The 13,594-nt window shown below is 39.0% G+C and overlaps 1 protein-coding gene across 2 annotated transcripts in view; it reads left to right on the top strand.

Annotated features, from left to right (window-relative positions):
* GALNT7 (polypeptide N-acetylgalactosaminyltransferase 7) overlaps positions 1–13,594 on the top strand; it is a 159,425-nt gene that overhangs the window by 132,278 nt on the left and 13,553 nt on the right. Inside the window, exons 6-8 of one of the 2 annotated variants that reach the window (XM_011959610.1) lie at positions 914–1,096; positions 4,826–4,943; positions 6,755–6,877. In XM_011959610.1, the coding sequence (XP_011815000.1) occupies positions 914–1,096; positions 4,826–4,943; positions 6,755–6,877 (424 nt within the window). Of the gene's footprint in view, positions 1–589; positions 773–913; positions 1,097–4,825; positions 4,944–6,754; positions 6,878–13,594 lie in introns of both variants that reach the window. The other variant, XM_011959611.1, reaches the window with a different exon arrangement.

The following is a 13,594-nucleotide window of genomic DNA, read 5'->3' as shown; positions in this document are numbered from 1 at the left end:
TTTTTTTTTTTAAAGCAACAATACCTTTTTTTTTTTTTGCAATAAAAACTGTTTTCTTGCAGTTAGAGAAGTGAGGAAGATCAAGCAAAAGTACAGAAACACATTTTCATAGTAACTATTTCCAAGAAATAGAAAGCAATAAAGGGTTGAGAGAACCGCTAAGAATGTGGCAAGTACTATTGGTGACCCCACACACACGTACATGCATGCACACGCGCACATGAGCTTTTTCATGGGTGATAGGGAAAATAACAGGCAAGAAAATCTTATAAATAATATAAAATTATCAAAATAAAGTTCCCTTTAGTACCAAAGTGAAAAGGAGAAAAACTCTATTAAGCTCAATGATATAGTTCTTTGTCCCTGACAAAAGATTTGTCTGTAAGCCTAGGGAGAAGGCTCCTTTCTCCTGCCCTTACAAAAATAGGCTTTTTGGCTTTTATGGGACATTCATTTACTCTGTTTCCCATTAGATAGTAAAGTCCCCCAGTGCACAAACAAATCAGCAACAAAAAGAGATAATGTAGTTAGGCATGCTGAACTAGTCTTGGGTTCTTAAATGCTTTTTCATTTTCTGTAAATGTTTCAGAACTACATGTACTGTGCCTCTAATAGATTACATAGATGGGAATGATTATTCCATTGAACCACAGCAAGGTGGGGATGAAGATGGTTTTGCCAGAGGGGCCTGGGACTGGAGTTTACTATGGAAACGTATTCCTCTAAGCCACAAGGAAAAGGCCAAAAGAAAACATAAAACTGAACCTTATCGGTAAAGACTATTACTTTATTTTCTTATGTTGAATGTTTATCTAAGTTCTTTTTTTTTTTCTTCCCCATGAACTCGTATAAATGTGTGGGTCCATATGTACGCTTCCATTTGATCTTTGCTGCCATCATCAACACAATACAGAACCATTTGCACTGTGCCGCTTATAGATGTCATAAATGGCAACACATATGAAATTATACCCCAAGGGGGCGGTGATGAAGATGGGTATGCCCGAGGAGCATGGGATTGGAGTATGCTCTGGAAACGGGTGCCTCTGACCCCTCAAGAGAAGAGACTGAGAAAGACAAAAACTGAACCATATCGGTAATCACTAAATCACTTACGTATTTTTCTTTTCTCCAGTTGCTGCTAACCTATTAACCTCTTGCCAAGCTACAGATTTATTTTTAAAACTGTAGATGCTGTGTCAGATTCTGAAAGAGCATCTTTCCTTATACTGTTTCAGAGCTTTCACTGTACTCCACTTGCTCCGCTGTAATTGCTTTTACCCTAAATGCGATGTCCACTACTGAGACATACACACTTTCATTGGGGAAAGAAAAATAATGTAATATGGCATATGTTCCAAGTACAAGTAAAAAAAAAAAAAGGAAATCTTAGTTATCCTGGATTAGACATCAAATTTTATGCTTTTGATGACAGTGTCATTCTATACATTTAAAATACATAAATTACTTTAATCCAACCAAGACTTTTATTTCCACGTTCATGCCGTAGGTATAATGTTGACAATGAAGGGCACTAGCAAGAGATTTTTGGGTTTTCCTCCCCTTTTTCTGTTATGTTAACTCTCAAATATTAATTTTGTACTAAAATCTGATGAATCACAATACATGACTTTAAAAAACATTACATAGAATGCTTTATTGCTTCATTCTCAGAAAAGTGATTTATTAAAAGAAAACTCTATTCAAAAATCAGCTTTTGACCTTCTTGTGGTTCTTTCAGTAGAACAACTTATGCTACTTTCTTCTTTTGATCTTATAATTAGAACATTTTACTGTCTCTGTAAAAAATGACCCCAAATGAAATGTTTGCTCAAATGTTAGTATAGCCTTCTCCTGAATGTGTCTAATCTCATTTTTCTGATCCTATGGTTCTGCTTTTGGTCTCTCTCTCCCTGTTACACTGCTGATAATGTTAGAGTTCTATTTTGGGAAGGTGCTTCCAATGTCATGGAAATGCTGGTGGGATTTGGGCATGTCATGATATCAAGATACTGAATGGCAAACATAAAGAAGTTATAGCACTTAATTAATTATAGTAGCTTAATTGGACATTCACCAATTTTTTTTGGTAAATTTCTTATTCAGAATAGTCCAGGAAATTACTGCTTACCTGCTTAATTTAACACATAACTGTGGGAGAAAAAAAATAAAGGATGCTGAGCAATTTTATATTTCTGCTAATTCCATAGGCCAGTAAAAAGATTTTTTTCAGTGAGCTAGAAAAATTAAAGGGAGGTTATCTGTTAATTAACTCACTGGTGTCCATGTTAAGATGCATTTCAAGTATATACTGAGATGAATGGGAATATATTTAAAGATAAAAACACAGCTGCCAGGCAAGGTGGCTCACGCCTCTAATCACAGCACTTTGGGACGCCAAGGCGGGAGGATCACCAGAGGTCAGGAGTTTGAGATCAGCCTTGCTAACATGCTGAAACCCTGTTTCTACTAAATATGCAAAATTAGCTGGGCATGGTGGTGGGCGCCTGTAATCCCAGCTACTCGGGAGGCTGAGGCAGGAGAATCACTTGAACCTGGGAGGCGGAGGTTACAGTGAGCTGGGATCACGCCACTGCACTCCAGCCTGGGCAACAGAATAAGACTCGGTCTAAAAAAGAAAGACACAGCTGTAATGGAATAATCTTAAATGACAGTTAAATAAAAGTGACATGAAAATATCACCTAAAATGTAATAGTGTTGTTACTGAGTTAGACAGCATACTTTAAGAAGAAAAGGCATAAGAGGACAACTTTTTCCTGATGCTATTTTCTGTTAGTATTGAAAGTATTTCTTGATTCATTATCCACTCAACAAACATTTATTGAGTGCTTACCGTATGCCAAGCACTATTTTCTGGGGATACATTTTTAAAGATATGTTTCCTCATTGAATGTGAAATATAGTAAGTCAGACAGAAATTAAACAGATAACTACATAAATAACCCTAAAATTAGCCTGGTGTGGTGGCACATGCCTGTAGTCCCAGCAACTCAGGAGACTGAGGCAAAAGAATTGCTTGAGCCCAAGAGTTCAAGGCTGCAGCAAACAATGATTGTGCCACTGTACTACAGCCTAGGCAACAGAGTGAGACCCTGTGTCACAAAACAAACAAAACTCTGGAACAGCAGCTGTGATAAGTAGTATGAAGAAAAATCACAGAGTACATGAGTTTATGGAAAGATGAACCTAATCCAGCTTGGGAAATCAGGAAAGGCCCTTTTCACAAAGTGTCATTTAGGCTGAGACCTGAAGGATGAGGGCTCAATTCTGTGGGGAGGGAACATTTCAGGATCGTGAATAACATGAATGAAGGCCTTGAGACAGAATGGAGGCCTGCACATTCCAGGTGGGAGCGGAGCAGTGAAGGACTCAACGGGAAGAGAGACCGTGGTGAGCCCAGAGAGCCGGGAGAGGCTGGTACCATGCAGGCGCATGTGGAGGAGTCTGCTCTGGCTACTGTGTGATTAGCCTTGAGTAGGGGGCAGAAGAGAATAAAGGAGACAAGCTCGGGGGGAGGTATTGGAAAGTCCAAGCAGTGTTGGCCTGGTCTAGGCTGGTGGCAGTCAAGTTGGAAATAAGTCAGCAGATTCAAGATATATTTTCAAGGCTGGGTGCGAAGCCTCGCGCCTATAATCCTAGCACTTAGGGAGGCCTAGGCAGGTGGGACTTTTGATCCCATGAGTTCTAGACCAGTCTGAGCAACATGGCGAAACCCCGTCTCTACAAAACACATAAAAAGGTAGCTGGATGTGTTGGTGCGCACTTGTATTCCCAGCTACTCAGGAGGCTGAGGTGGGAGGACTCCTTGAGCCTAGAAGATCAAGACTGCAGTGAGCCGCAATCATGCCACTGCACTACAGGATGGGCAATGGAGTGAGACCATATCTCAAAAAAAAAAAAAAAATTTTTGTTTTCAAGATAGAATCAGTGGAACCTTGAAATATGTTCCAATGAACCTATTTGAATAGATTGAATATTATGTATGATGATGAAGTTACCCTAATAATAATGAGTACCCTAAAATTTAAGAAACATGATGATTAGTAATTAATTGTTCAGAGAGGGGAGCAGGGAGTAAGATAAATTCTGCTGTCATTTCTCCCAATGGTGGGAGTGACTTGTCCCTAAGAAGCTACCAAATTTTTTTCTCTTGGACCTAGAAAGTGTCCAATTTAAGATCCATTCAAGAAGCCCCACAGAGCCACAGATCACCTTTTTGCATTCCTACCTCCTGACACAGTAAATACCTATGTCTAATTCTCCTGTGTTGTTTCTGTGCTACATTTGCAAACTCTGAATGAACTGTGGCTGTTCTACGATGATTTACACCCTTATTTGGCGAGTCCCTGAGCTATAAAATTTAAAAATGACAGACTACTTCCATGGTGTATGGTTTTGTTCATCCAAGAATGACTCATAAATCAATGCAGAAGCAGTTAGCAGACCACGGCTGTATGGCTCAGTGTTTTTAAGAGTGAAAGAAAAAGTTCTGTATTAGCTACAACTAAGGCTTAATTTTTAAATCGACAAAGGAACCAAGGCGCCCTCTAATGGTGAAATGAAACAATGCTCTATTTTGTAATGACCTATAGTTTCAGTTAGAAATTGTGGTAAATTCGTTAGGGAATTATGAACAAATTTTTTTCTTTTTTTTGTAAAGGCTTTATAATTTCTTCATGTTTGGCCATCAGTTTTGTCTTTTCTATGCATTTTTAGGCTGTATTCTACAAGGCTTCTTGCCTACTGGTGGAGGGTTATTGGGGGTTTATCTATGATGGTTATTGCAGTGTTTCTTTTTCTTAGGTCCCCAGCCATGGCTGGGGGATTATTTGCCATTGAACGAGAGTTCTTCTTTGAATTGGGTCTCTATGATCCAGGTCTCCAGATTTGGGGTGGTGAAAATTTTGAGATCTCATACAAGGTAACATTTTATTTCAACAGATGGGAATTTTCCAAGTAGTTACTAACTTCTGTTGCTTTCAGATAAAGCTGGTTTCTTGTAGGGGGATAAAACCACAATGATATAATGCCTTTCTCCAAATTACATAAAGAATGATTTAATGAAAATGGATGCCTTTGAGGGAAAAATTAGGCGAAATGCAAGCTCCAAACTTACCATATATATACAGGGCTCAGCTCAAAGTTGTGGCTAGCAACCTTTAGAAATGAAAATACCCCCACACCCCAACTTTCTATATGCTGGAGCTTTTTATTATAGAAGCCCTTGGAAGAATCTGCATGCCTTAGGGCCACAGTTGACCAGCCACTGATATAGTCACCCTTCATCACTGTAGGACATGATTCAAGACAGAAGCAGAGCCCCGCAATGACTGCATCCTCAGGCTGACTTTGGAGCTGTCTTCCTGCAGCACCTCCCCTGTTGTTGAAACAGTCTTGGAGCCATACTACCTTCCATGCTCCAGCACCCACCTCGACCCCCATTCCTACCCCCATTTTCCAAAAGAAAGAGAGAGAGAACTGTATCACAGTTTGAGTGCAACAGGTTTTCATTACCTCTTGTCTTAAATGTCCTGTGCTTAGCACTGTGAGGGATAGAAGAGGAGTAAACCAGTCCTTGCTCTCAAGGAACTTGATAAGAAGGTATTAGAATTATACTTAAATTCATAATACAAGAAGACAGAATGGCATTCAGTTGGTGTGTTTAAAGAACAGTGTCAGCCAGGCACGGTAGGTAGCTCACGCCTGTAATCCCAGCACTTTGGGAGGCCAACGTGGGTGGATCAGGAGGTCAAGAGATCGAGACCATCCTAGCCACACAAAAAATTAGCCAGGCATGGTGGTGCGCACCTGTAGTCCCAGCTACTTGGGAGGCTGAGGCAGGGGAATTGCTTGATCTGGGAGGCAGAGATTGCAGTAAGCCGAGATTGCACCACTGCACTCCAGCCTGGGTGACAGAGCAAGAGGAGAGGGGAGGGGAGGAGAGGAGAGGGGAGCAGCGTTATGCTGGATGTAGAATTTGAGGCAGAAGTAGAAAGATGGGTATGATGTTAGTAAGTACAGATAAGGGGCGGGAGGGGGACTTCTAAGCAAGTAGCATGGGAAAAGTACAAAGAAGGGAACACAAGGAATGTATTCAGAGAATAGCAAGGAGCACACTTTGGCAGAATCAGGCAACATGAATAAGGAAGACATCTAAAAGATAAAATGGGAAGGTGTATTAGGGCCATATTGAAGAGAGCCTTTAAAGCTGAGTTAAGAGATTTTTATTTAATTTGATAAGCAGTGGAGAACGATCAAAGATATTAAGCAAGGGAATAACATGACCCAAAGCTGCCCTTCAGCTGTAATAATCTCTTGCTATAAATAAGGATAGTTGAGTAGAGAGAAGCTGAAGGTGAAGAAGCCAGTTAGGAGGTTATTATAATAATCACCCAAGTAGGAAATATATTAGCAATGGAAATGATGAATGAGTTAGGAATAAAGAATCCACATGACTTTGCAAGGTTATATTGGGAAAAGGTTGCTAGGGGCTATGAGTATACAGTAAGAGGCCCCTTTGTAGCAGTTTATTAATACTATATTCCCTGTTGCCTTCTTGGTTGTTACATGAACTTTTGAAAGCAAATTATTTGAGGAACTTGTTTAGTTTAAGAATTCTGTGTGGACATTGTATGTAATTTAGATTTTAGATTTACACTTACAAGATAAATTTTCAGTTATGGTTTATGTGTGTATTTGAAACAACTTTCACAATGTGTTTTTCCTTCATAGATATGGCAGTGTGGTGGCAAATTATTATTTGTTCCTTGTTCTCGTGTTGGACATATCTATCGTCTTGAGGGCTGGCAAGGAAATCCTCCGCCCATTTATGTTGGGTCTTCTCCAACTCTGAAGGTGAGTTTTTTGGATAAAAGGGGAAGAAAGAGAAATAACATTTATGTACCACATGCTATAGTAGTTACTTAACAATTGTCAGCTTATTGAGTGGGGTAAATCTCTTCAGCAGTCATGTTGATTCTCACCTTGAACTTAGCTAGACTTATTCATGAAATATCTTATTGTTCTTTAAGATTAGTCAGCTGAAGCAGGAGGATTCCTTGAGCCCAGGAGTTCAAGGCTGCAGTGAACTATGATTGCACCACCGCACTCCACCCTGGATGACAGAATGAGACCCCATCTCTTAAAAAAAAAAAAAAAAAAAAAAAGATTATACCCTATTTTTTTAATTGACAAGTAAATATTGTGTGTATCTTGTACAATATGATGTTTTAATATGTGTATGCATTGTGGGATGGCTAAATCTAGCTATTTAGACATGTATTATGTCACTTACTTGTTTTTGTGGACACTTAAAATTTGTTTCCAGCAATTTTCATATATGTAATATATTATAAATTGTAGTCACCATGTTGTATAATAGATCACTTGAAACTGTTCTTCCTAACAGAAATTTTGTGTCCTTTGACCAAAATCAGCCCACTCCCCCCAATCCTCACTTTCTGGTAACCACCATTTTACTCTCTGTTTACTTGTTTACACTCCACTTGTAAGTAATACCATGCTGTGTTTGTCTTTATGTGCCTGGCTTATTTCATTTAACATAATATTCATGTTGCAAGTGATGGGATTTTTTTATTTTTTAAGGATTTTTTAAGGGTGCGTAGTATTAATACCATCGTGTATATATACCATATTTTCTTTACCCGTTCATCTATTGATGGACACTTAGCTTGATTCCATCTCTTGGCTATCGTGAATACTGCTGCAATGAACAGGAGTGTAGATACCTCTTCGATATACAGATTTTATGTCCTTTGGATATGTACCTAGTAATGAGATTGCTAGATCAGATGATAGTTCTATTTTTAATATTCTGAGGAACCTCTGTACTGTTTTTCCATAGTGGCTGTACCATTTTGCATTCCCACCAATAGGTGGGAGGGCTGTCTTGTGGTTTAATTTGCATTTCTCTGATAATTAATGATGTTGAGCATTTCTTCATATACCTGTTGGCTATTTGTATGTCTTCTTTTGAGAAATGTCTATTTGGGTCCTTTGCCCAATTTAATCAGATTGTTTCCTTACTATTGATTTGTTTGAGTTCCTTGTATATTATGGATATTAGCCCCTTACCAGATGTGTGGTTCACAGATGTAGTCTCCCATTCCATAGATTGACTCTTTACTTTGTTAATTGTTTCCTTTGCTTACAGAAGCTTCTTAGTTTGATAAAATTCCATTTGTCCATTTTTATTTTTGTTGCCTGTTCTTTTGGGGTTGTTACATCCAAAACCAATGTCATGGAGTTTTTCTCTTTTCTTTTAGAAGTTTTACAGTTTTAGGTCTGCATGTAAGTTTTTAATCCATTTTGAGTTGATTTTTACATATGGTGTGAGATGGTCTAGTTTCATTCTTTTGCATATGGATATCTAGTTTTCCAAGCACATTTATTGAAGAGACTGTGTTTTCCCTAATGTGTTCTCAGCATCTACCTTGAAAATCAATTGACCATAAATGCATGGATTATTCCTGGCCTCTCTGTTCTGTTCTTTTGGTCTATGTGTCTGTTTTTATGTGAGTACCATACTGTTTTGATTACTATAGCTTTGTAGTAGATTTTGAAATCAGGTAGTGTGATGCCTCCAGCTTTGTTCTTTTTGCTCAAGATTGCTTTAGCTATTCAAGGTCTTTTGTGGATCCAGATGAATTTTAGGATGGATTTTTTTATTTCTGGGAAAGATGTCATTGGAATTTAGATAGAGATTATATTGAATCTGTAGATTGCTTTTATAATATGGATATTTTAATAATATTAGTTCTTTGAATCCATGATCACAGGGTATCTTTCCATTTAATTTGTGTATTCTTCAGTTTATTTCATCAGTGTTTTATAGTTTTCAGCACGTAGATTTTTCACCTCCTAAATATTCTATTGTTTTGCTTAGCTATTGTAAATGGGATTGTTTTCTTAGTTTGTTTTACAGATAGACCACTGTTAGCATATAGAAACACTACTGATTTTTCTATGTTGATTTTCCTGCAACTTTATTAGATTTGTTTATTAGTTCTAACAGCTTTTGGTAGAGTCTCTTTAGGGTTTTTTTTTTTTAAATTTGACAGTTTATTATTTAATTGATAAATTGTTTTTACATTTGGGACCTGAACGTTTAAGGCACTGAAATTATATCTTAAATGGGAACGTTATTTCATGGAAAACTCTAAGATATATGTAGAAAACAAAATATTAAATTATTAGCTGTATATTAGGTAAAAAGATAAACATTTACCTTAAATAGTGAGCGTTAAGTTTTGAATATATAAGATTATGTCATCTGCAGAGACAGTTAACTTCTTTTCTGATTTGGATGTCTTTTCTTTCTTTCTTTGGCCTAATTGCTCCGGCTAAAAATTCCAGTAGTATGTTGAATAGAAGTGGGGAGAGTGGGCATCCTTGTCTTGTTCTTAATTGTAGAGGAAGAGCTTTCAACTTTTCATCATTGAGTATAATGTTAGCTATGAACTTGTCGTATATGGCCTTTATTGTGTTGAGGTACAATCCTCATGTACCTAATTTGTTGAAGCTTTTTACATTGAATTTTGTCAAATGCCTTTTTTGAGATGATTATATGGTTTTTGTCCTTCATTCTGTTAATGTGGAGTATCACATTTACTGATTTGTGTATGTTGAATCATCCTTGCATCCCAGGGATAAATCCCACTTGATCATTGTAAATGATCTTTTAATTATTTCTCTGTGTTTGATTTAAGTTAACTGAGCTTCTGTAAAACAATTATTCAGAATTATTTATCCAGGTCTGCTACTGGGAGATTATTGTGATCTTCTCTTGGTATTATGTCCTCTTCATTTTTCATGTTTCTTGTTGACTTACATTAATGCCTGTGCATTTTGTGGACCAGTCACCTCTTGCGGACCTTATAGGCTGGTTTCAATGTGGAAAGACTTTCCTCTGTGGGGGAAGGAGGGTGTGAGGGTTCTTGCTGAGTGGGGTATAGCAGTTCTGGGGCTACTGAAGATACCAGCTATGTATTCCCTGTGCAGATCAGCCCACCAAGGTCAGTGTTGGCAAAGATTCCAGTGCTCCTCAGTGGCTAATGCTGTGGATACCTACAGTGGCAGTGAGGCATGTTGGGGTCTTTGGGTATGGCTGCCAAGGTCATCCTGATTTTTCTCTCATTGCAGAAGTTGAATGCATCTTGGCACTGGTTCTGACTCATAGGCTTACTTGCAGCAGCAGTGGCACTTGTAGAGTGGCTGTGGAGCTGAGGACTGAAGCACAAGCATGAGTGGAAAGACTATGGCTGCAAGATCTGGGGCAGTTTAAAAACCCAGGGCTTAGAGCAAAAATACTTCGCTACTGTATTGATAACAGAATGTGAAGTACCAGATGCTTGTGAAGTAGCTTTTAGAGCCAAGAAAAGGAGCAGAAACATGCATAGAGTTAGAGCAGCTCCTGAGTTGGGGTGAGTTCTAACTCCCTGTTGCAGCTAATCCAGGACCTGGAGATGGGGCATGCACAATAAAGGTGTGGCTCTGGAGCCTGGAGCATGAACTAGCTCACTATAGCAATGGTACCAATGTCAGAGGTAGGCCCAGTGCAGCCACAGAGCCCGGGGCTGCAGTGTGGACACTAGCAGAGCAGCTGTGGCTTCAGGATCAGGGCTCACTGGGGCACGGGAGAGTTGGCAGAGCTTTTCCCAAAGTAATTCAAGAGTAGCTGCTTCTTGGATGGTGGTGAGTGTTCAGATGCATCTCCCTCTCTGGGGTTCCCCAGCAAAAGGGCTGTTGTTTACCTCAGTGGCCAGTGATGCCAGTGTCCTCTACAGAGCAGACCTCTGGAAACTATGGTAGTTCCTGCCGCATGGCCAATACCAATAGCATCTGCCTTTCTTCTTTTTTCCTAGCTATCTCCTTGTGCCTCAGGTATGTAGACCTCACAGGTGATCCTGTCCTATGTAGATATTCTTAGTTTCTTTTGCTCCATTGTGTTTCTGCAGATTCTTCAGTGGGCCCTGGAGCTCTCTGGGCTCTTTGGGTTTGTGAATAGCTGTCTGTATTTGTTTTTTAGTTGGGGGTGAATAAAGGCTGGTGTCTCCTACTTTGCCATCTTGGTGACTTCACCTCCCATTATATCCCATTCTGATTAAGATTCCTATATTGAATGTTCTCCACAAATACATTTCAAATAAATTCTAAAAAGTCTGACACAGTGTAGAGAAATAGTTGAAGGGAAAAATACTAGCTTCTGTTATTGACACACGAGTAAAATATGGTTTGTTTTTGTTTTTTAATTTAGATAATCATGTTAGGAGTTTACATAGTAAGCAAAATCAAATTTTTGAACAATGCTTACAAGAGATTAATATCTCTTGTCCCTCAAAGATTGAAAAGTTAATGTGAATATCCTTTGTCCTATTGCATTCTGCCTCCAAATTCTCCAACTCTATCATATAAAATAGAGGAAAATTGGCCAGGCGCAGTGGCTCACGCCTGTAATCCCAGCGCTTTGGGAGGCCGAGGTGGGCGAATCACGAGGTCAGCAGTTCGAGACCAGCCTGACCAACATGGTGAAACCCTATCTCTACTAAAAATACAAAAATTAGCTGGGTGTGGTGGTGGATGCCTGTAATCCCAGCTACTTGGGAGGCTGAGGCAGGAGAATCACTTGAACTTGGGAGGCAGAGGTTGCAATGAGCCAAGATCTCGCTGCTGCACTCCAGCCTGGGCAACAGAGGGAGACTCCGTCTCAAAAAAAAAAAAAAAAAATAGAAGAAAATTCCACTGACTCTTTTCATTGTGACATCCAAATTGTTCTACTGTGATAAATATTTTGCTATGATTATTTAATAAAAATTTATCTCCTATGCCATAAATGTAGAACTAGGATTGATAATCTATATTTTACCAAAACTCATGAACCTGCAGCAAAACAAAACAAAACATTGGTTTTTAAAACATTTGGGAAATGTTAAAAAATGTTTTTTGAATAAATAAAATGTATTTAACTTAAACTGAACAGGACTGTTTTAGTGGGATTAGCATCCTCCCAGGCTTCTTTCCCAGTCACACATTTATTAGGAAATAAATCATAGTTCTAGTTCCTTCTATTGATTCTCACCATTCCATGCAGTGTAAGTTCTCTCTCGGCTTCCTAAAATGAGATATGTCATAGTCACCGTATTCCAAGAGAATGACAGTTTCTAGCTGGGGAGGACAGATCTAGAAGTAGTGTAGTGGTGAGTGATGATCTGGTGATTATCCAGCCATGTTTGGGTCTCCCCGCTCTTTGATATTTCATCCCAGACTAGTGACACTTAGGGGTGGCATTTATTTATGAAACAAACCAAGAAGCTTCATGCAGAAATCCAGATGTCCCACTGCTTGGAGGACAAAGACCTCTATCCCTGGCAAAACACCTTTGAAGTTTATTTGGTTGGGCTGCTTTCATAAATTCTAAGTGGCATGCAACTCTGATGCCCCTCATTTTCTGGAACGCTTAACCAAGTCAAGTTTATTGTTGACGGTAGACACAACTTGGGACAGTTCATAAAAGGGGAATAGGTAATAAGCAGACAGCTAAGCTTTCAGAACCAGAACATCCTTCTCATGGGCCAAATGAAGCCCCAGCTACGACAGGGGATGAGATTTAAATGTCTGTGATAAAACAAAAATAGCACCAGGTTAACACCAGGCATGACTGACGTTGCAGGAAAATCCCCTTGGAGTTGGACACTCAATCACCAAGAATTGACGAAAAGCCAAATTGACTCAAAAAAGTCTATTCTGAAAGAGAGACGAAAAAAGCTGACAGGTGGATATTTATCCACTCTAAAAATTAACTATATATACCATACAAACTACCCAATAAGGGTGAATTTAGCGTACACTTAGTGAGTACCCAGCATGTGCCAGGTGCTGTCTTTTCTCCAGTTTTGACAGCATCTACTTGAGCCATCAGGGGGCCAGTGGCCAGGTCTGTTTCTCCAGCTCATTTGTCTCCTCTGAGTCTCAAACCTTCTAGAATTATCCTCTTTGATGTCCTTTAGATCTTCCACTCAACAGAAGTCAAAACTGACCTTTAACTTTTCTTCAAAAGTGATTCCTTCCACTGTGTTCTCTATTTGCCTGTGAATGAATCTTAGGGGGCATGTAGAGTTGTTCCCTGTCCCTCCCCCTTACCAAGCCCTGGTGATTCTGCCTCACACGTAGCTCTTCAATCCATCCCTTTCTATACTTAGTGCAGCTCCTCAAATCTCTCCCATGAATAGTAAATAGCCTCCTACTTGGCTCTTTGCCATCAGGTTCAACCCCCTTCAGTCCACCCTCCACTCACCACTGGTGTCATTCACCTGAAAATTAAATCTGATGTCACTTACCTGCTTAAAACTTTTTTATGGTTGTCATCTCAAGGGTAAAATTCAAAGTTCTTTTAAAAAGAATCATAATATTAATAATAGCTAACATTTATTAAGTGCTTACAGTGTACCAGGCATAAATCTAAATCCTTTATATAGATTAACTTCTTAATTTTCACAGCACACTATGAGGTATGGACTATATCCTCATCTAATTTTTTTTTTTTTTTTTTTTTTT

This window comes from Colobus angolensis, unplaced genomic scaffold (genome assembly GCF_000951035.1).
Source record: "Colobus angolensis palliatus isolate OR3802 unplaced genomic scaffold, Cang.pa_1.0 Scaffold5, whole genome shotgun sequence".
Taxonomy (NCBI): domain Eukaryota; kingdom Metazoa; phylum Chordata; class Mammalia; order Primates; family Cercopithecidae; genus Colobus; species Colobus angolensis.
Note: the sequence above shows the minus strand (reverse complement) of the source record. Positions and strands in the feature narration are given on the sequence as shown.